This window comes from Patiria miniata, unplaced genomic scaffold, assembly GCF_015706575.1.
Source record: "Patiria miniata isolate m_02_andy unplaced genomic scaffold, ASM1570657v1 HiC_scaffold_18, whole genome shotgun sequence".
Classification (NCBI taxonomy): domain Eukaryota; kingdom Metazoa; phylum Echinodermata; class Asteroidea; order Valvatida; family Asterinidae; genus Patiria; species Patiria miniata.
This window is the reverse complement of record NW_024037056.1, coordinates 2,998,527-3,020,399: the sequence shown is the minus strand read 5'-3', so window position 1 is coordinate 3,020,399 and position 21,873 is coordinate 2,998,527. Positions and strand designations below refer to the sequence as shown.

Sequence of the window (21,873 nt, the reverse complement as noted above, 5' to 3'; positions counted from 1 at the left end):
ATTGGCTACTATATAATTTCTGTGGTGATGAGTTTCGATAGTTCGCTGAATTCGAAAGCGTACGTCTCAGGCAACCACATGAAGAGAATCTTTCTATAAAAGACGGGCCACTGTACTACATATACACAGGAAGCTCAAAGTGACTGACTCATTATTGCAATTAAAAAAAACCGTCATTTTAGTTCAGTTCATATTTCATAGTTCAGATACATTTATTTCATGTCCATTAACATCACTGAAAAAATGTAATAACAATTCTCATCATATACACTGCAACTTGTTCATGTCTACAGCAATATATAATAAATAAATAATGAAGTGAGGTTAACATGTAGGGAAAAAGGAGAAGCACACTTTGAGCTATAGTGTGTCACTACATGGACAAAACGACTCGGACTCATTTTTGACTACGGTCCGTGAGTCAAATGACTCACTTTGGTTTCTGTGTGATGCAGTTATGCTTGAATTCTTTTAACTGTGAGTTCCAATGTCATCCATGCGAAAACCTGAGAATGTCGATCGTTTCAAAAATAAACAATACATGCTGCGCGCACACGTAGTAGAAGTGATCTAAGGCCAAAAAAAAAAGTCTCCGGTTTCTGGTATGGAGCTTTCCAAAAAAGTGGTGCGGCGACGCGGCTTTTTTTTTTTTTTTTACCTGTTTTTTTTTGCTTCAAATGTCGGCTGATGACTGCAAATGGTGCCCGACTAAACTTAGTGCAAATATATGGGAGTCCAGAGAGGCCACATAAAGCTTATTCTCGATCAAAACCCCATCTAAAAACACGTTAAAACTGTGCAGCAGCAGGATTCCAGTCAAACCAGTGAGTTTGGCGGTTTTGATACATCATCTTTTATTGAATTTTTTCATTTTGCCGACGCGCATGGCTACGGCGACGCGCGCGCATACCAGAAACCGGAGACTTTTTTTTGGTGGCCTAATCAAGTTGAATGGAAGCAAGCTACCGATGCCCATATTTTATGGGGCCGGGAGGGGCCATTCTAGGATCTCACTTCATTAGAGTCTGTCGATTGATGGCGCTCACTTTGTACACATGTACTTGCAACCGTGCAACGTGTTATCGTCCTCTTGCTGCAAACATATGCTGATTAGGGTGCTTCGATTATCGCTCACAACACGTGTACCACAGACCCACTTCCTTGTTGCCAGCACAGTGAACGGTCCAAGCATTGAGGGTGCATGTGCGGACTTTCAGGCAACGCGCGCTGGGTGCAGTCTGAAGTCACAGGACCAAAATCAGCCACGGACCTCGTTGTACTATTGAGAGGAATTGACTGATTTGCCTCCTCCAAGATCGACTGCAAGAAGGATCACATGATGGAACTCCGTCACCGAAAACTGGGGCCCAAGGAGAGTTTGCAGGAACTGGGCCAAGGGCAGCGTAACAATGTGTAAGTGAAGATGTTTTTCCCTTAATACTGTAATACGTATTGTAGCCGCATGAATTTGTTTAAAGACGAAATTCTTCCAAAGCAGATCACGTTGGAAACGGTAGATTGACAATTTATAAAATATCATTCTTTCTTAAAGCTTTATATTCATTAGAAACATCCTCGTTGAAATTGTCAATTGGTTCAATTGAAAGACACCACTGTTCATGCCGAGTTTTTAAGTACGTGTTCATCTTTTCAAACCGTGGACGAAATATACCAGAGAACAAAAGAGAACAATATCGTCCACGATTCCCAGCATACGTCTGCGATTGGGGTCGTGTACAAAACCTATGGGAGTCTTCCTAAAAAGTTAGAGTACAAACAAAAGAGGGACAATAGGACGTCCACGGTCGACGGTGAACACACGTTTGCGTGTTTGCACGTTTAAATTGTAAGCTTTAATATATATTTTTGATTTCTTCCGAAGTGCAATAGGCTAGTGGGTTATAAAGTTGTCTGTTCCTTTTTACCTAAATATATAATTAAACTATACTAATAGGGACGGGCGAGATCGAAAAAAAATATAAATTGTTTTTTTGGAAAGTAGAAAATAATTTGAATTTATGTCAATGAGGATTTACTTATTTTATTTATTTATTAAATTCATTTTTCGGGATACAAATAAGTGTTAAAACAAATAATAACATTAAATACACAGAAATACACATGAACGTTTCAGACAAAACATACACAGTACAAAGATCAGCCATACGGACATGACAAAGAGTGCAGTACGTGGCAAACACAACATTTTCTTTTCTATTGTGGAATAATAAAATATGAATACTTCTCTATATACGTAATTGAATTCCCCCGTGTAGCCAGGGGACATATTGTACGTGCGTTATCTGAGAAAAAAATATAATTTATAGGCCTATATAATTATAATGACTGCTTAATATACATATTGATGTTGGAATGTGACCCTTGATAGGGAAACGTTATCTTCCCGCAGCAGCTGTTCAGTCACAGTTGCAAACGTGGACAAGGATATCCGGTGTGGGTTTTTTTTTGGGGGGGGGGTATTTGTTTTTTGTTGTAGCTTTAAACAAAGACTTTTTATTAAAAGAAATTGCGTAGGTTTTAGGTTATTTTTTTTCTTCAAGTTCTCCTTTTCCACCCTTATGCACAATAAATAATTACTTAAATATGTAAATTATTTTATTAGTTTGCAAATAATTATTTGATACGTAGACAATGTGGTCTTTAGGCTACTCTCATTTTTGAAGTTCTACTCATCCACCCTTATGCACAAATGAATAATTACTTAAATATGTAAATTATGTTATTAGTATGCAAATTATTTGATACGTAGACAATGTGGTCTTTACTTTGACGAGGTACGGAGGGGCTGTGCCTTTAACGAACCCACCGACTCCCAGGTCGGTTCAAGTGCAGGCCGGTGTTAAAATGATGCGTAGTACAGGATGCGGTGAAGTCATTAAAGTGTGAAGCATAATGGTCGTAGCGTTGGAAGGAAGTACGTATGGCGGCCCAGTGTAGACGTGAAAAAAATGCATTTATTCTAGTTTGATGAGGGAAGATTGGGATAAAGGTATAGATATGGAATTCGAATCTGGATGTGAAAGCCTAAAGGCCGGCGCGCGATTCATACTTCACGCGAGTTTATGCCAAACGAATCTGACGACAAAAAACAATCGCAGGGGATTTTGCTAGAGTTATGATGTGTTCAACTTTTGGGAATTCGCAGCGCGACAAGTGCCCGTCATGACGTCACAGATTTGCGTTCCCGTTCGCTTTTGCGCCCAATATGAACCGGTCATAGTGGGCTGTAATTAGTTTCAAATGGCCACAGCGACTGAACTGCAACTTCATATGTTTGTATCGAAAATTCCTGAACTGTACAATGAGTACGAGTCTGTATAGTAACAGTTCCTCAATATGTAGGCTTAAGTGTGCCAATATGTACTTTTATTGTTTCCACTTTGCTTAACTTGCTTTGTTCTTTTGTGTTTCTTTGCCTGCAGCAATTTTACCGGAAGAAGATCTTTGAACGAACAGAGGATGCTAGTTTCACGAAACAATACCACGGAGAAACTTTTCGTCTGTGATCTTTGCAGCAAAGCCTTCCCAAGGATGGCATCCGCCAGGCGCCATCGAGAGACACACTTCGATGTCGTCATGAGTGTGACTATTGCGACAAGTCTTACAGACGTATGGCCGACCTCGACCACCACAAGGATACGAAACACGAGAAGGAGGAAAAGCAATGTCAAGATGACATCTGCGACAGAGACGACCGTGACAGAGATGACCGCGAGAGAGACGACCCCGACAGAGACGTCTGCGACAGATATGACCGGGAGAGAGACGACCGTGACAGAGATGAACGTGAGAGAGACGACCGCGACAGAGATGACCGTGACAGAGATGACCGCGAGAGAGAAGACCCCGACAGAGACGTCTGCGACAGATATGACCGGCAGAGAGACGACCGTGACAGAGATGACCGGGAGAGAGATGACCGCGACAGAGATGACCGCGACAGAAACGATCGCGACAGAGACGACCTAGTGTCACACGAGCAGGTACACGATGGCGACAAGAAATTTGTTTGCGACATTTGCTCCAAGGCTTTCACAAGTTGTAGCCATCTCAAGCGTCACCTGGTCACCCATAGTAGCAGACCATACACCTGCGACACTTGTAAGCGGGTCTTCTCGACGCGCTTCGGTCTTGAACAGCACGAGAAATGTCATTCTAGTGACAGACAGTACGTGTGCGACATTTGTGACAAACGATTTCGTCGCGAGATTGATTTGACTTATCACGAGCGAACTCACACTGGCGACAAACCGTACGTTTGTGATCTGTGTCAGAAGTCGTTCTCGCATAAAAACACTTGTGCACGCCATCAGAAATTACATTTTGGCAAGACAAGGCACGTCTGTGTCATTTGTGATAAGGCTTTCACGAGATCTTCTAACTTGAAGAACCACCTGTTGATGCATGCTGAAGAAAAACCCTGTAAGTGTGATCTTTGTGACAAATCGTTCGTGGACAGCAGAAGCCTGGCCAACCATCAACGACAACACCAAGACAAGAGACCGTTTGAGTGTGACACCTGCGGCAAAGGTTTCACGAGAAAGCACGTATTTATCTCACACAAGTTCGCTCACGCAAGGCCATTCAAATGTGACGTTTGCCAGCAGAAATTCTACAGCGAATCCGACCTCTCCGAACACAGACAAGATATGCACGATTCTAACGGGAAGCCGTTTGTTTGTGACAAGTGCGAGCGAGGCTTTGCCCGACTTAGCCTGCTAACCACACACAAACATATACACGCTGACGAGAAACCGCTTGCTTGCGACCTCTGTCCAAATATTTACCAGAGAAGATCGTCACTTCGACGGCACAGGAAGAGTCATTTTGATGAGAGACGGCATGCTTGTGAGTTTTGCGATAAAGCCTTCACTCGCGCCGACGCTTTAAAAAGTCACCGAAGGTCCCACACAAAAGAAAGACCGTACAAGTGTCCCATGTGCCCCAAGACATTTGCCAGCTCTCCGAATCTAAATGCACATAAGCAGATGCACAGTGACGGACGACCATACGTGTGTGGTATTTGCTCCAAGGATTTTAAGTATAAGGCAACTCTCAAGCGTCACAAGAACTTCCACACCAACAAAAGACCGTACGTCTGCGATATCTGCAACAAAGCATTCCCGCGGACCTGCGAACTGAAACAACACAGAGCGACGCACTCGGCCGAAAAACCGTTCGCGTGCACCTTGTGCGACAGTCATTTTGCCGCCACACATCACCTTAAACGTCACATGCTGTGTCACACGAAAGTAAGACCTTTCAAATGTCCCATTTGTTCCAAAGATTTTACTACCAAGGCCAGCATGAAGCGCCACTCGTTCACGCATAACAAAGAAAAGCGATATGGCTGTCATAAATGCGACAAACCATTCGCCCGCCTTATTACCCTTAAGCTGCACCTGAAGGTCCACACTAGTGACAAGCCATTTGTGTGTAAATCTTGTGGTAGAGCGTTTGCCACGAGCACTGAGCTTGGACAGCATTGGGCTACGCACCCAGAAAAGAAAGCCTTCGTCTGTACCATCTGCGATAGACGTTACGCAGTGAAGAAGTCCCTGACGACTCATATGCGGACCCACTCAGACAAACCCAAACCACACGTCTGTGAGTTTTGTGGATATGCTTTTTGGCTCAAAAGCCATCTTACCAATCACCGCCGGATCCACACGAAAGAGCGACCGTTCAAGTGCGACATTTGCGAGCGATCGTTTGCCCTGGCTTGCACCCTTGCCGATCACAAGACGACGCACACGGACGAGAGGCCGTATCCTTGCGATATCTGTGGTCGAGCTTTCAGACGAATTGTGAACCGAAACGTTCACAGAAACCGTGTTCACAAAAAAGACGCTACGCCAATCATATGACAAGTTTCTTCTTCTTCTTCTTCTTCTTCTTCTTCATTCATGATTCACTTTAATGATGACTTGATGAGTTGGGCCCAACTGTCCCTGTCAAGCATAGTGTCGGAAAGAGATGGACGTCGTTGCTAGGTAAAAGGACGCCCTCTTTTTAGTGCACGGAGCCATAAACACTATCCACTCCACTCTAACCTTGTTTAGTAATTAATAAACAAAATTACCGAACACAGTTTTTGCAGTGTGCATTTATAATAAAAAAAAGGGTTTGTTCTCGTACTTTGATGTTACATGCCGCTTTTGGTATACGTCTGACACAGAATATCAGCCGAAAAAAAAACACAGTGTAAATTTGCCTGCATTGATACAAATCATTTATCTTTTCTTTGATTGCTTTTTTTCTGTGAGCTATACGAAATCTACCTGTAAATACAAACGTTTGCGTCGTTCACATTTTCTACGAAACTGCAATCTTCAGTTATAGACGACTGAATCTTTCGACATGCTGTTTAATTTCTTATTGTCAGCAGCTTTTTAAGCAAAAAAGGCGCAACTTTTTTTTACATTTACTTGGTTAAATTCTGGTGCTTTTTTTTAATTGCCTGTTGGTCAGTTTAAGAGAGCGAGGCACTGGCATGATGTAACTTTACCTTCCAACAAGGGCGGATCCAGAACACATTTTGTTGGGGGCAAAAAAAATGGTGGTCCCCAAGAAAGTAGGTCCAAAAAAGTTCGGCGTGTGGTTCGGGGCGCGGCCCACTTAAGGGCCCGAATTTTTTTTTGAATTCTAGATGCTCTGTGGTGCGATCTGGGGCAATTTCTGACCACTTTTACCACTTTTTTATTAGAAAAAGATGGTAGTGTACGCAGTGCCTGCCTTTATTGCGTCGTCACTTAAAAAAGAAAGGGTTTTTTTTCGGGGGGGGGCATGGGCCCCGTTGGCCCCCTGGATCCGCCCTTACCTTCCAAACGATTGTTGTTTCTCATTAACTTTTTAATAACATTTGAAATTTTGGTGCTATTACTCTTATGTCTTTATTGATTAGTTGCTTATTTTTCGGATGGGAAACTAAGCCTTTACGGATACGACTTGTGTGTGGAGTGGCTCAGTTCTGATAAAGCTGTACAAATTTGCTTACTTTACAATTTATCATAGTTTAGTTAGTGAATAGTGCATTTCCAAAGGCATATAGCTTGCAATAAAAAAAATAAACTTCCATGGAATAAATGTAGCCGCCTACATTATCTGTGCATGTTTGTAGTCCCTTTAGTCGTTTCATGCGCGTATAAAATAGCCAGGGTTTCGTTCGCCCGTTCCAAAATAGAATTTTCGTTCAGTTCCTGATTTTGCAAATTTTGTTTTTATAATCCATTTTTGCCGTTCTTGTACTGTGCTCATCGCAACTTTTGAGGCTGTAATTCCATCCTTACTATTTTTGAGATTAGTGAAACTGACTGAAAAGCAGTAAATCTCAAACTGCGAATCAAACTGGGGGGGGGGGGGGGTTCACTTATAAGGGGCACTTGCTCAGTGTAAAGGGCATCTTCCGTTGATGCAGCAGCGTATCCAGCATTTTCGGGGGGGGGGGGAGGGAGACATCCGTGTTGAAATGTGGACACCTTTTTTTCACCGGACACTTGGCCTCCGTTAAATCAAATGGGGTGGGGGGGGGGGGGGGGGGGGAGCAGGCTGGTACCATCTTCCAAATAGGGGGCGCTCTTCAAAACCAGCCATTATGCAAGCCACGCATTATGTGCCCCTTTTCAGGGCGCATTGTAAGGGTTTTGGGATTGAGTATTCCTCGTTCATATCAGAAATCTCTATACCATTTTGGGAAATGGTTACTGAAAAAAAATTAGCTGAAAATTTAGGGCCAGGTTGGTTTTCATCGCGAGGTGCACATTTATGCTCAAGGGGGCACATTTATGTCCGCACTTGGGTAAATCTGGGGGGGGGGGGGAAGTGCCCCCCCCCCCCCCCCCCGGGTTCTGCCGCCCCCAGCGTGCAGGATCGTGATGGGGTGCGGTTTAGCGTTCGATTATACCTAGGCTATCGTGGCTAACCCGTTTGCCTCTTTCGAGTCGATCCGGGTGAACTGCTGGAACGCACCGTGTGTACAAAGTCCATTGATCTCATTATGTATCATATATTGGAGATCAATGGTTTTTATCAAAGAATCGTCTAGTCCATGCAATGCATGCAAAAGTGTTTTGTTTGCGCATGTTCAGCACGCACTCGGCCAAGCTTTCCGTACCGCGAGAATACTGCCTAGTGCCCTTGTGCCTATACTGGGTCACGGAATATTCCAAGAGAAGTGTCGACTGCGCTGCCACTGCCAGCCAAGCAATAAGCTAGTGGACCTGCCTTGGAGTTGGAAAGAGAAGAAGGAATAATCTCAGGTGAATATTTCCGACTTGAATGTTGTGGACGAACAGTTCTTGGCACTGTTTATGGTCTGTCAGTCTGTCGTTTTGGTCGTTCGTTTGTTTTCTTTGCACGAATTAATCTGCTGTCAAGTATTTGCCAAGGAATTAAATTCATTGGCAAATACTTGACACTTCCGGATAATTTTCATCCAGGAGACAAGAAGACAAATTAACGAATATGCTTTTCTGCATGCAATGTCTGTTTCCAATAATTTTAGAATATTTTTATTTACTACTAGTACTAGAGTGCTATAGGTTACAACTAAAAAGGCATTATACAAAAAGTGCTGAATCATGTGACTCAGCACATTTTTCACTATACATGTAGTGCGGAGTCCAATCAATGGATTTGGGCGTGCATGGAACACGGCGCTGTGTTGTGCGGAGCGGATCGCAAGAGTAATGTTGCCCGTGCCTAACGGCGGGCCGTTTGACATTGCCTGGTCCCATCACGCGCAGTGTGAGCCCAAGCCCTGGTATGCGAATTAGGTGGGGGGAATCGTATTGTTTTTGTTCTGAACGATAAAAAGCTGATTCAAAAATCAAGTCATTGGTTATTTAATGGGAATTCATATTATATCAAACATTTTGATAGGTCTGGAAATTTATAAAAAAAAGTGCTGAGTCACATGATTCAGCAGTTTTTGTAGTAGGCCTATAACGTTACTTCTTGAATAAGAAGGCACACGATTGCCTTCAATATATTCTAGAGGTAGCCTTAAATTAAATTGTATATCTCGCTTATGGTATAGGCAACGTTTTTGTTCAAATTTTGTGTAAAACTTTTTTAAATATAATGTAGAAGCCGACTATTAGATGTTACCATTTTTAAGTTCCAATTTCCGTGCTGTGAAGCATAATTATAGGACCTAAATTATTCTGAAAGAGTCACAAATTTTCGGACTAGCTGCATGCAATGCACACTAAAGTCAAAACTACATTTCGAATTAGGTTTTACCCTTCACCGACGTTTGAACACTGTATACTCAGTGTGTTACCTCCCGAGTGAAAGTTGAAAAATCACTCGGGTGGGACTCGAACCCACGACGAAAACTGCATTACTCGTGACCCCAAGTTTTCATTATTAAAAACTCTTATATTTCGCTCCTTCAGATTTGTCTTTTTTATGAATCTCATGCAGGAGTTAAATTTGTAACGTTTTGCTAAAATTTCAGCCAAAAATAAAAACCTATAACGCAACAATGGGTTCTGGACAAAGTCATGACGCCGCGCTTCGAGAGAAACATGTGGTGGTGGTGGGCGGCGGGTACGGCGGCACGGTCGTGACGCTGAAGCTGCAGGGAAAGTGCAAGATCACTTTGATTGATCCGAAGGAAGCTTTCCATCATTGTCTGGGGGCACTGAGATCCTGCACCGAAGATGGTAAGAATGTATGATGTTGTGTCTACAGTTCCAACCTAAAATTATCCAGCTCAAAACATAGGAAAAAAATAATTTTATTTTGTAACTTTTTTGTCAATTAATCCCCCTAGACCTGTTTGTCGTTTTCAGATTTTAAGAGTGAATAAAAAAATAAACAGTTTCTCTTCTGGGCTTTTCGGAGAAACGAAGGAGGCGGCGTTTTTTCCCCCAAAGATGGCAGGTTTTCTTGTAATCGTGTAGTTAAGGACCCGTTTCATGATAGGAGCAGGAAAAGTCACTTTATGTGTTTGGAATCATCTGAATTAGATTGCTATTTAAAAGATACCATGCATGTTGACTACAGTCAGCTAGCTTAATTTTTTGGAAAGGGTAAATTTTGATCTTGAACGGAAGTTGTCAAACATTACAGGTGTCATAACTACCCTATTTCCAATTTTCCATTATTGCGGATGGAATCTTCCATTTCCTCCACTCTTTAGCTGAAATATAATTGTGTCCAAAAGAGCCGTTACTCTTTTCTTTGTAGGAAAATTTTGTTGGATACAAATTAAAAAACAATATATTGGCAATAAATGTGCACAAATATTGCAACTGTATGAATTAAAAAAAAAAGGAGGCGGCCAGTGTAATAAGACGCGGGCGGGAACAAGAAACTGTCTGATCGTTTTACTTGGCCCAATTGAATTTGGTTTTACACTGCAATATTAAGAACACTGTATGATCAGTGTTTTTGAAAAGCTTACAAAGTAATGCATGCACGAGTAAAAAGATTCCAAGTTTCTCCATATTGATGTACTGTATCATCTACTCTCCCAAGCTGAACTTGTGCAGTATTCGGAAAGGCAACTAATTGTCCACTTTTCCAGGTTATGCCCGGAAAACCCTCATCCCCTACGCCCCGGCTTTTGGGGAGAACTTCAAACGAGGCACGGTGGAGGCCGTCGACCCTACGGCCAAGAAGGTCAAGCTAGTCGGAGGGGAGGAGGTCAGCTACGACTACCTCGTCATGGCAACCGGAAGCAAGGGGCCCTTCCCTGGTAGAATCTCAGGGGGAGAGGACACAAGCGTCTATGTCCAGCAATACACAGACATGTTTCAAAAGGTAACTATATCAGTACTCTGTTTGATCCCTTTCGATTTTGTAGAAACCTCTTGTGAAGTTGACACCTTTGCCAAGTTGTATTCGAAAAGGCAGATCAAGTGAAAAAACTTTGGCGGATGTTTGCAAAGATACACTATGAAATATCAGTGTGGCTTCTACTTTCCTGAAATATTAAGCCATACTTTCCTTCCGTGAGCATCGGTTGTCATCGGCGATGCATTCGAATGTCTCTCCCAGTGGTCTCCTCCAACTCTCCCTTTCTTACCGTTGAGGGGGTACTTGTGCACGGAGCCCATAGGGCTATGTATGCGCTTTCTAATTCATATGGAAAATGAATACATGAAAGATAAGTCTCCTTGTTGTATTTCTGTCATCCCTGTGCAAACCACAGATAAAGGCAGGTAAAGATATCGTGGTTGTCGGCGGCGGGGCCGTTGGAGTTGAATTGGCCGGCGAGATTGCCACGGACTTCTCGGACAATCAGGTGACTATCGTCCACTCCAGAGACTATCTGGTGGAGGGGGACTTGGCCCCGAAATTCCGGAAAGGATTGGTGGACCAACTTAGGGCTAAAGGCGTCAAGCTTGTTCTGGGTAAGAAAACTTTTAGAAAGCAGGGATGAAGTCGAGTCCATCTTAAGTCACTGCAAGTCCATCACAATGTCCTCCAGTCCAAATTCAACTCACAAGCTATTCAAATGAGCTTTGACAAGGGCATCCCTTTGTTATTGTTCATCCACTGTTGCTTGTGAATGGACTTGTGATGGACTAGACGACATCCCTTCTTTGGAAACGTTGAAAAATAGTAACGTTGAAAAATAGTTACTAAGCAAGTTTGGTTACCAGGCAAACTGTGATGCAGTTTCTATTGCATTTAAGTGGTGCTACGCTGATTTTTGATTAGCAGATATATTGGCCAAGCAGAAGTTTCTGGTTTGTAGCGCCTTGACACCGGGCTATGTAACTTTGGTGAGAGTTCAGAAACAGTCAAGCCGGGCTAAACTTCCGTTTCCTACCGAAACTCATTTAATTTTTTTTTCAGGTGAGAAAGTGTCCAATCTGTCCGATTTGCCCCGGGATGGCTCGTCCAGATGCACCGTCAAGACCGACAAGGGAACAGAGATTGAAGCGGACGTGGTGCTGGTGTGTGTCGGACTGCCCTGCAATTCCTCAGCTTACGCTACCTCTCTGAGTAAGTTGCAATTGTAGTTCCAATGGGAACATCGCCTGTTCCAATTAGGAACATGTTCTTGGTTCTTGGTTGGTTCTTCTCCTAAATACTCCACGTGGGAGTATATACAGGAGGCCAGAAACACCGGGGCAAACCCCTTCTCTTAGCGATAAGTGTTTACTGCAGGTTCTTTTACGTGCATTTATACAACACACGGGACCTACGGCTTAACGTCCCATCTGAATGACGAAGCAATAATGGTTAAGTGCCTTGCTTAAGAGCACAAGTGTCCGCCGGCGGGCTCGAACCCACGTCACTGTTGCCTCTGAAACACCAGAACGTGAGTCGGTGTTCTTAACCGCTAGGCCATGACACTCCAGAAGTGTCCCATTGGACTGTCAGGCGCCGTTCGCGGAAACGTTTGTCTATAAGAGGCGCGTGCACATTTACTTGGCAATGGCATGTTCCTTCCAAATGGGAAAACCGGCGCTAGGAGCTCAGCACTTTCCCAATGTTAGCATAGTGTTCCTAAAGGGAAAATCCATATGGAATAGGAACGCACCAACTTTTGCGATGTTCCCTCAGACATTATGGGTCATTATGGAGGCTAAGGCGCCTTTACATGCCATCAGCTCGATCACATTGTAGCAGCGTCCTCAATTACAGCTTCTGCTGCGATTAAGGACAATATTAACCCTTACATATCTGTTTCAGAACCATGTTTTTCTCTTTCTATTTCTCTTAACCTTTTAAAGGTAACTGCATGGAGAAGACGGGTCATCTGAAGGTCAACCGGAGCCTTCAGGTGGAGGGTCTAGATGACGTGTTTGCCATCGGCGATTGCTGCAACGTCGACCCGGTCAAGCTGGCCTACTTGTCTGGAATGCAGGCGGAGATAGCCGTCAAAAACCTTCGACTTCTCGCTCAAGGAAAGACCAAGCTCAAAGCCTGGACCCCAAGTAAGTCTCAACGAACATTTATTGGCTTTTTTAAACCTAAGACTACATTGTTTTGGCTCTGAGGCGTGGGTAAATCAATGACCAATATTTTGTGTCGCGTCAACTTTTTTTTAAAATCTGTCTTGCGAAGCTGTGGTCATGCACTGTTCGCACTCTTATTATATTGCATTTCGTTTTTCTTTCCATCAGCCCCACAGTGCTGGGGGATTCCAATGTCCTCTTTCTCGAGGGCAATAAACGTATTGGTTATTTATAAATGGCTCCTTTTCTATTCGCTGTGTTTTGTTCACAGTTGGAACGATGATGGTGGTCCCGGTCGGACGGAATGGCGGCATGTTCCAGAAGGGAACGATGGTGTTCGGTTCTTTTGCGTCTCGGAAGATCAAGAGCGAAGGTTTGTTTACGTCCAGGTACTGGGGCGATATGAAACAGAAGATGCCACAGACTAGAAAGAAGTAGATGCCACGGTTTGAGGCATAAAATCTGTGTCCAATTGGCAGAGTCATGCCTATTAACTAAAATTACGTTTTGAACGACTAAATACAGGAAGAATAAAAAGAAGAAAAACAAAGTCGAGACTATTGTTTTATTAGTGACGTTCTGCATGTAGCACTTTTAAAATCTTCGATATATAAGCCCAATTCGTAAGCTTTCTTTTAGTACAAGAATCATTCAAATCAATTGTGTACTTTTCAAGTTACGGAATTTTAAAGACAACCATCGTTTTAGAGTTCTGTCCATAGATCACCAAAAAAGGTGTGCGTTCTTTCTGCAAACGAAATAATAGTGTAGCTTTGTGTGTTGCATTTTGTTTAATTTTGTGCAATTAAAGACCAGACTTGTCTTATATAATCATAATACTTAAAGGGCCCAAAGTAATGTAGTTGTTTTAAAGCCCTTGAAAATGAACCTTCGGGTCCCATTAAACCTCACTTTGAATTATCATTTTGCCATTTTAAAGGGTATTTTCGTGCCTTTTTGTTTATAATGTTATTTCAAATTTGTAATATTCATAAGTGTGACCATTTTAGTCAAGAACCTCCATGCTTTAGCTATTTCAGCACCAACTTACATTTGCCAGAATGTTGGATATTTTTGATACATTTTCTTTTCTTTGGAGTGATGGTTTGTTGTTTCAATACATGACAGTTGGCCATTGTGCAAAATTTTCTCATTTGTTTTAAAATAACACATGTTGAGTTCAAAATTTGAACAGAAAACCTATCCATAGAAAAGTGTCTTCCTGAAATGACATCACAGCAACACCGAGCGCCCTCATTTGTTAGGAAAAGCGTGGACAATTTTAAATGTTTAAATTCAGAATCTCACTTTTTCACGAAAAGTTCATAAAGGGGATATTAAATAGTTTTCATACATTTAAGAAGAGTAGCAAAGGTGCTCCATATGTTCCCAAAATTCACTGGACGCTTAAATAGGTGCTGTGAATGTTTTAAAAACATTCAGATGGTCATGATCATGTCTTAGTAGAACCATGGCATATTCATTAATTGTAACTTGTTTATTTGTAACATTTTCACGGCCAGCTGTGCGTCATTTTTATAACTGTACATGTATCAGAAACTGCTTTTTTGTGTGTAGGCATAATGTGTGTATAAAAATGTTTTACCTGTAATTTATATAATATAAGAGTTTGTCATGGTATATGCCAGTCATACATTTATTTTCATACAATATACCAACAATTAATGATGTACTAATAATTATTTTTAATGTCTCACTGAAAAGATTGCCTTTCCAAGCCAATTTTGTCCATTAGCATTGTAAATGTATATTTTGTTTTGTTAATTTGTTTTGCTAATTCAGTCAATGTTACGGGAGTAAAATGAGGATGCCCAACATTTTAAACAAAATTAAAGATAACATTTGGCTACTTAATTGATTTTAATCATTGTCATTTTTAAGTTAGTTTAAATTTAAAATTTGGCTACTTAATTAATTTTAATCATTGTCATGTTTAAGTAAGTTTAAAGTTAAAATTTGGTTACATAGTTGATTTTAATAATAATTACTATGTTTAAGTTCGTTTTATTCGTGACTATATTTCTACATAGGTAGTTTATGTTTAGCACGAGGCAAATTGTGAATAGGCCTACTTGAACAATTGCCAGAAAAAAAGTAGATGACAAATTTTGCTTTTGTGTCTCGCTATTTCTTTGCAAATACCTTCAAGATTAAATTCAGAACAAAGCGATCAAAGCACTTGTATACTAAGCAGCATTTACTTTTCACATTTTGTTCTGTGAAAGGAAGTGACTGTTTTGCTATGCCGGCAACTAAAGGTCAATGAAAAAAAAGTTTACCATTTTTTTGCCACCTTGCATTTGCAAATTACGCCTTTGCGAGTCACAATGTTCAATTTTTTTCATGCCATCGGCCAAAAGCGGAGTCGTGGCTGTGGAGCGTCAAAGGGATTGTGAAAAAGCCACCCCGGCCACTGTCTCCAGCAGAGATCACAAAAATTGGGGAATTTTTGGATCGGTCTGTATAAAAAAAATGTAATTGATTGAACAAAGATTAAGTTGACTGGAGTGCAGGTTTGATTCCTGCAACCTCAAAACACTCTACATGTAATTAGTGTCGCAAAGTTTTATATAATTGTATTTCTAGCACTGCGACGTAAGACATGATGCGATGCGTATGCGATGCGAGGGGGGGGTCTACAAAGTCGGCATTAATAATTACAGGATTCGAAAGAAAAAAACTTGCAGACGACACTTTTTAAACACATATCCGAAACACTGTCTGGCGCTGCCGAATGTTTTGTTTATTTTTTCGTACAATGCAAACGGACCCCAGACTAGTCAGGTACTTATTGGTTACTCTTTCCATGCTCTTGGTAAATATCCAGGTACAAGACCTACTACATTGTAATTGAATTGGGCAATAGGCCAACCGCCAGACGATTATTTCAGCCGGTACTACATGTACTACTCGTACTCACTACTACGAGTACGAACATTCAGGTACGGTATGTAGACCTAAGTAAAGTATTATTTTATGTTTCCAAAGAATTGAATGCTGCAGAATTGAATGCTACAGTTCTTGACAAGTTTATGATATAGCAATCTGTCATTTTGGGCGTTCTTTAGCACGAAACTGCAGTCACACGGTACTGCGCGGGCGGCCAACCTTGACTTTCAAAGTTTCAACCGGCCGCATTCTACAGTGAGTAGGCAATTGTGCACAAACATATGGAGCCATGAACCAGTTGTTCTTATTCCTCCATTACCACGGTTACAGAACTTTACAACTTTCATTTCTCCCATAAGGATTCCCATATCTAACCATCACTAAATCCCCAGATTGAAGTTTATGATTTATAGCTATAAGACCTGGATTTTTGAGGAATTGCAGGAATTTTAATCATTTCGCTTAATTTTCAGCCACAACTTCAGACCTGATCATAACATAAGATGGGTGTTTCGCAAAGCTGTGATGATGCACTTCGGGAGAAGCATGTGGTGGTCGTGGGCGGCGGGTACGGCGGCACGGTCGTGGCCCTCAAGCTGCAGGGAAAGTGCAAGATCACTTTGATTGATCCCAAGGAAGCGTTCCATCATTGTCTGGGTGCACTGAGATCCTGCACCGAAGATGGTAAGAATGTAAACCAATATGTGTTTAAATAGGAACGCCCTGCTCACTTTTTAATTATTAGGTCATTGTAGCTTTAAAGGTAACGCACAAACATTTGCAAACATCAAAAGACAAAACCACCAAAGTATTTTGAAATACCTCACTTGAAAGTGAATATTCATCCTGTGAAATCATGGCACCTGGTGTGCTGTCATTTTTAAGAAAAGTGGAATTGTTGTATGAATTTCCAACGATGGTCGGCTGACCATCGTTGGGGAAAAACCACATTGTTTCTAATACGGACCCCAGTTCACCAAATTTAGTTAGTCCACAATTCTCTGATATCTAATTGCTCCGTTTTTGTCAGAAGTAGGTCAGGGAACCAGAGCCTGAGAACAATATTTTTTTCTTGGTTTTTCCAGCATCTATGAAGTATAAATGCAAAACTTGAAACACGTCAATGTAACAATATTTGCTGTAAAATACTGACTCCAAAATCCATCCGCTTTTGCAGGTTTTGCCCGGAAAGTCTTCATCCCCTATGCCCCAGCTTTTGAGGAGAACTTCAAACGAGGCATGGTGGAGGAGGTCGACCCTACAGCTAAGAAGGTCAAGCTAGTCGGAGGGGAGGAGGTCAGCTATGACTACCTTGTCATGGCAACCGGAAGCATGGGGGCCTTCCCTTGTAGAGTCTCGGGGGCAGATGACACAAGCGTCTACGTCGAGAAATACACGGACATGTTGCAAAAGGTAACCATTTAGTACTCTGTTTTTAAACCTATCGATCTTGTATTGTATTAAGCTCGAGGACAGACGACAAAAGGAGCAAAAAGGGGCCTTTCATCCTCGGACGACGGTGCCTATTGTCCTCGAATGCCGGTTTGCATGCTTAGTCTATGGGAAAGGTTTAGATAAGGGAACAAAGGAAAACACAATGCCGATCCTCGGAAGCATAGCAAAAAACGACTGTGTGTTCTGATGTGTTTTTTGATGTGAGTTGTTTTCGTTTTTGCTGAAATATCACTTACCAATACCTTTATCGTGATCCGTGGACAAAATGTTAAAACTGTGTTTGTGTTTTAAAGTCCGTAACTCGAAAAGTATATGAGTGATTTGAATGATTCTTTAAAAGCTCATTAATTGGGCTTTCACATCCTAGATCTAGAAAGCACTACATGCAGAACATCTACAAAATATGGGGCGCTATTTGGGTTTCCTGTTTTTTTTACTCACCCTGTATTTCTGCCATCCCTGTCCATACCTAAGATAAAGGCAAGTACAGATATCGTGGTTGTCGGCGGCGGGGCCGTTGGAGTCGAAATGGCTGGCGAGATTGCCACAGACTTCTCAGACAAGCAGGTGACTATCGTCCACTCCAGAGACTATCTGGTGGAGGGGGACTTGGCCCCGAAATTCCGGAAAGGACTGGAGGACCAACTTAGGGCCAAGGGCGTCAAGCTAGTTCTAGGTAAGAACACATTTTGGTACTCCGAAAGGTGGGTCCAAAAAACTTTTGGATTTTAGATGCTCTGTGATGCGATCTGAGGCAATTTCTGACCACTTTAACCAAATCTGTTGAGGAAAAGATGTGGTGTACGCAGTGCTTGCCTTTATTGTGACATCCCTCCTAAAACAAAAAAATTGGGTTTGTTGTTTTTTTGGAAGGGGGGGGGGGGGCATGGCCCCCGTTGGCTCCCCCTGGATCCGCCCTTGCATTTGTCCCGGAAATGTTCTGGGGAAAGTTTCATGAGCAACTGCTTGACTCACCAAGACTGATTACTTCATTGCGGGACGATTGCAGGGAAGTTGTTCAGAATCCTGCAGCTTATACCCGAATCCAACGTCCGAAACTTGTCCGGAACTCGTCCTGCATATGAATTGAGACAGGCCCCAAGACCAAATGTTCATTTTTTTTCCAGGTGAGAAAGTGTCCAATCTGTCGGAGTTGCCCCAGGATTTCTCGTCCAGATGCACCGTCAAGACCGACAAGGGAACGGAGATTGAAGCGGACGTGGTGCTGGTGTGCGTCGGACTGCCTTGCAATTCCTCAGCTTATGCTACCTCTCTGAGTAAGATGCGATTTTTTTTTTGGGGGGGGGGGGAGGGGTTAGGGGCGCTAATCGTTCTTACTCGCAGAAGCTGCTGAATTGTGAAAGACTCAGCTGCAAGGTGGTCAAGCTGAAGGCAAGGGAAAGCCCCTTAGGCACTGAGCCCCCATATGACTCATAATTATCACAGCCAAATCAAAAGCATTCTTTTTTTTGCGGAGGGAGGAAAACTGGAGAACCCTGAGTAAAAAGTGTCATGGCACAGGAGAGAATTAAAGAACAACGCTTCTCACGTATGACCCGAGCCGGGATTGGAACCAAGGCCATATCAGTGAGAGGCGAGCGCTTTGCGCACCGCGCCACCCATGCCAACAATGCTTTTTCTAGATACACTCATGAGCAATCCTATTGACTTTTTAAACGTGCAATAAAATATAAGATATGCCAGTGTTTCTTTTGGGTGCGCTGACAGTATAGCTGGGCCAATTGTTCAGCCTCGGGAGGTGGTTTGCGCTCTCTGAGTGCGGCCATTGTTTTGCAGAATCATTTACAGATATTTTGTTTTCTCTTTTTATTTCTCTGAACGTTTTAAAGGTAACTGCATGGAGAAGACAGGTCATCTCAAGGTCAACCAGTTCCTTCAGGTGGAGGGTCTGGATGACGTTCTTGCCATCGGCGATTGCTGCAACGTCGACCCGCTCAAGCTGGCCTATATGGCTGCAATGCAGGCGGAGTTAGCGGTCAAAAACCTTGAGCTGCTCGCTCAGGGAAAGACCAAACTGAAAGCCTGGGCCGCACGTAAGTAACAACATCCTGTTATTTTTTTATTTTTGTTTAAACCCAGTCTACGGTTCAGGCGTGGGCAAATTAGTGACCAATATTTTTGGTCAAGTCAATTTTTGGTTGTAAATCTGTCTTGCTCATTTCTAATGTAAGCCTTGAACCTCTGTGCTGAGACGCTAAGCAATCGGGTACTGACTGACCAGAATTATTCAAATCGTAAAAATAAGGGGGCCGACATTCCAATGTCCTAGCAGAATCTTTTGTCAAACTTATAAATTCATGGGTGATTTCTAATTGGCTTTTTTGTTTTAATCCTTGCGTTTTGTCAGCTGGGACGCTCATGGTCGTACCCGTCGGACGGAATGGCGGAATGTTTCAGAAGGATTCGCTTGTGTTTGGTTCCTTCCTGTCTCGGAAAATCAAGAGCGAGGCATTGTTTACCTCCAGATACTGGCGCGATATGAAACAGAAGGTGCCAGAAGCAGAAGATTCTGAGGTTTGAGGACTTAAATCGGTTTCAGACTAGTGGTAGGATTGAAATTCGGATTTTTTCAAATTCAGTTTGAAGTCCACTATTCGGTTTGGATTTTAGAAACTTGATATACAAACCAACTCGGCCTTTGATATTTTGCGGCACAAGCTCAAGAAAACAACTGGAAAATCCCCCAATAAATTTGCTCCATGGTCTCTGATTATGACTGCATTCACTCACTAGCGGTCTTCTCATTTCATGAATAGCCTGCCCATTTGACTGATCAGGGAGTTAACCCACCCATGTTTTTTTACCATTACAGCTCTCGAGTGTTTTTTTTTAAAGGCCTGGTGGTCATGGATCCCGCAAACTATATGTATACCATATCTTTGTGTACTTTTTGTTGGCAAGACTCCAAGTTGAATTGGAACTTAAGGTGAAATCAGATAACCGTTATTCGGTTTGGAAACAATTAGGATAACCGACGTATGCGACGTTTTGTGTTGTACATCAAGTTTTTATTGAATAGATTCTAGAGTCATTCTGAACGACTGCTGTAGTCGACCCTTAGAGGTGAATATTGCACTCTTGTGGCTCTTCGCGTCACTAGAAAGCCAGTTTTAAATTGGTGATAAATACTAATGAAACAAAGTACATCATGAATGTATTGGAAACATATTTTGTAGGGAGATTTAAGTTACAGCTGAAATATATATGCCTCATTCTTATCATGAAAGTAATATTTTAATTGTAAATTCATGGGGATGTTTTTAATTATGAAAGTAATAAACCTGTTGTTAAAGTTTCTGCCAAGAATCTCAATAATTATAATAACAATAACAATTTACTAATATTGAATAATGAGATAGTCTTTGAAATGTAATAGTACAGTATTTATTAGAAGTAAATATACTATAGTTTTGTGTGGTGAATTTTCTTTATAAATATGGCGCAATACATCAGGTGTAAGTGCTTCTAGCAGCTTTCGAAGTTAGGGCCTGTAAACTCAGAAAGAATACAGTACTTCTAACGGTACACTCTAATCTTGTTAATCCCTTTGTCAACAAACTGGCCCGTTATCAGATACTGCTGCTAATCCCCTGCACTTGTCAATATCAGCTGTGTGACAGCACATGTGGCTTCAGTGTTTGGGATTATATAAAGCCACTGTTTGGACGAAGGATTAAGATAGATTAGAGGGCTGGCCAGTTTACAGTTAGATTGACTGTTTTCTCTCTGAAGTTTTTGGCGGAGGTTACTCCCAATGATGAGACTAGGTGCTTTCTTAATGCTTAGTGGGTGCTGTGAAATTTGTTTGGTTCGGGCCATTATCCGCGACCAGGATGCATTGTTTTCCTCAAACGACATCTGTGTCCCATCTTCTGGTTGGTCCATTTCATGCATATATCTAATGCCTTGTTCTCCACAACACAAACCCAAGATAGGCTTTACGTCTTGTGAGAAATGTTACTTCCTCACTTAAGTTATTTAAAAGGTCAAATGGTATACCCGTCCTATCGGGTAACATGCCAATGAACACATTAATTTTTTTAAATGTAAAAACAAAATAATCATGCATTGATATATTGTTGCTTTAAAAAATAATCTAAATTAAAAGATTTGTCTTTCCACTAGCATTGCAATAGAATATTTTGTAGTTATTTATATTGCCCATTCATTGCTTATGGAAAAAGAAGAAAGGAATTCAAGGAATTAAAAGTTAATGTTTTGTCAGTTAGGAGATCTCAATAATTGCTATTTTTAGTTTTGTTTTTAAACTCAAACTTTATTTTTACAGATCATTAGAAAGTGTTTAAAGGTGTATGTATTTAGCATATTGTTATTAATAATATTGTGTGCCAACATTTCACACCGAAAAAAATATTGCCAGAAAAAAGTAGATGAAAATTTTACTTTTGTGTTTTGCTATGTCTTGTCCATTAATTTGTAATTAAAACCTTCAGAATTAAATTCTCTACAGAGTAGATCAAATTGATAATAAAAAGCATTTTGTAATTATTGTCATTTGTAATTCATATTTTGTTCTGTGAACATG

At 41.7% G+C, this 21,873-nt stretch overlaps 3 protein-coding genes across 4 annotated transcripts; all 3 read left to right on the top strand.

The window, feature by feature from the left end:
- Window positions 1–976: 976 nt before the first annotated feature.
- Window positions 977–6,606, top strand: LOC119724220 (zinc finger protein 271-like). Its single transcript, XM_038195170.1, has 2 exons — window positions 977–1,413; window positions 3,444–6,606. Exon 2 carries the CDS (start codon window positions 3,633–3,635, stop codon window positions 5,886–5,888), a length of 2,256 nt encoding a protein of 751 aa, XP_038051098.1. The 5' UTR covers window positions 977–1,413; window positions 3,444–3,632; the 3' UTR covers window positions 5,889–6,606.
- Window positions 6,607–7,931: 1,325 nt separating this feature from the next.
- On the top strand, window positions 7,932–15,112 carry LOC119724219 (ferroptosis suppressor protein 1-like). Its single transcript, XM_038195169.1, has 7 exons — window positions 7,932–8,279; window positions 9,482–9,689; window positions 10,556–10,791; window positions 11,183–11,384; window positions 11,833–11,982; window positions 12,717–12,920; window positions 13,213–15,112. The coding sequence occupies exons 2-7, from the start codon at window positions 9,509–9,511 to the stop codon at window positions 13,377–13,379; spliced, it is 1,140 nt and encodes a 379-aa protein (XP_038051097.1). The 5' UTR covers window positions 7,932–8,279; window positions 9,482–9,508; the 3' UTR covers window positions 13,380–15,112.
- Window positions 15,113–15,877: 765 nt separating this feature from the next.
- Window positions 15,878–21,837, top strand: LOC119724217 (ferroptosis suppressor protein 1-like). Of its 2 annotated transcripts, none has more exons than XM_038195166.1 (7): window positions 15,878–15,904; window positions 16,325–16,535; window positions 17,029–17,264; window positions 17,781–17,982; window positions 18,434–18,583; window positions 19,157–19,360; window positions 19,675–19,847. In XM_038195166.1, the coding sequence occupies exons 2-7, from the start codon at window positions 16,355–16,357 to the stop codon at window positions 19,845–19,847; spliced, it is 1,146 nt and encodes a 381-aa protein (XP_038051094.1). In that variant the 5' UTR covers window positions 15,878–15,904; window positions 16,325–16,354. The 2 variants fall into 2 exon arrangements, with proteins under 2 accessions (XP_038051094.1, XP_038051095.1); XM_038195167.1 differs by having other exon boundaries at window positions 15,884–15,909; window positions 19,675–21,837.
- The last annotated feature ends 36 nt before the right edge of the window (window positions 21,838–21,873 follow it).

What these genes read in the sequence shown, in the direction of transcription:
- LOC119724220 (XM_038195170.1), top strand. Translation starts at nt 3,633, where the DNA reads ATGGCCGACCTCGACCACCACAAGGATACGAAACACGAGAAGGAGGAA.
- LOC119724219 (XM_038195169.1), top strand. Translation starts at nt 9,509, where the DNA reads ATGGGTTCTGGACAAAGTCATGACGCCGCGCTTCGAGAGAAACATGTG. An exon ending in GAGATCCTGCACCGAAGATG is followed by an intron (nt 9,690 to 10,555) that starts GTAAGAATGTAT and finishes CCACTTTTCCAG; the next exon opens with GTTATGCCCGGAAAACCCTC. An exon ending in AGCTTACGCTACCTCTCTGA is followed by an intron (nt 11,983 to 12,716) that starts GTAAGTTGCAAT and finishes AACCTTTTAAAG; the next exon opens with GTAACTGCATGGAGAAGACG.
- LOC119724217 (XM_038195167.1), top strand. Translation starts at nt 16,355, where the DNA reads ATGGGTGTTTCGCAAAGCTGTGATGATGCACTTCGGGAGAAGCATGTG. An exon ending in GAGATCCTGCACCGAAGATG is followed by an intron (nt 16,536 to 17,028) that starts GTAAGAATGTAA and finishes CCGCTTTTGCAG; the next exon opens with GTTTTGCCCGGAAAGTCTTC. An exon ending in ACTGAAAGCCTGGGCCGCAC is followed by an intron (nt 19,361 to 19,674) that starts GTAAGTAACAAC and finishes GCGTTTTGTCAG; the next exon opens with CTGGGACGCTCATGGTCGTA.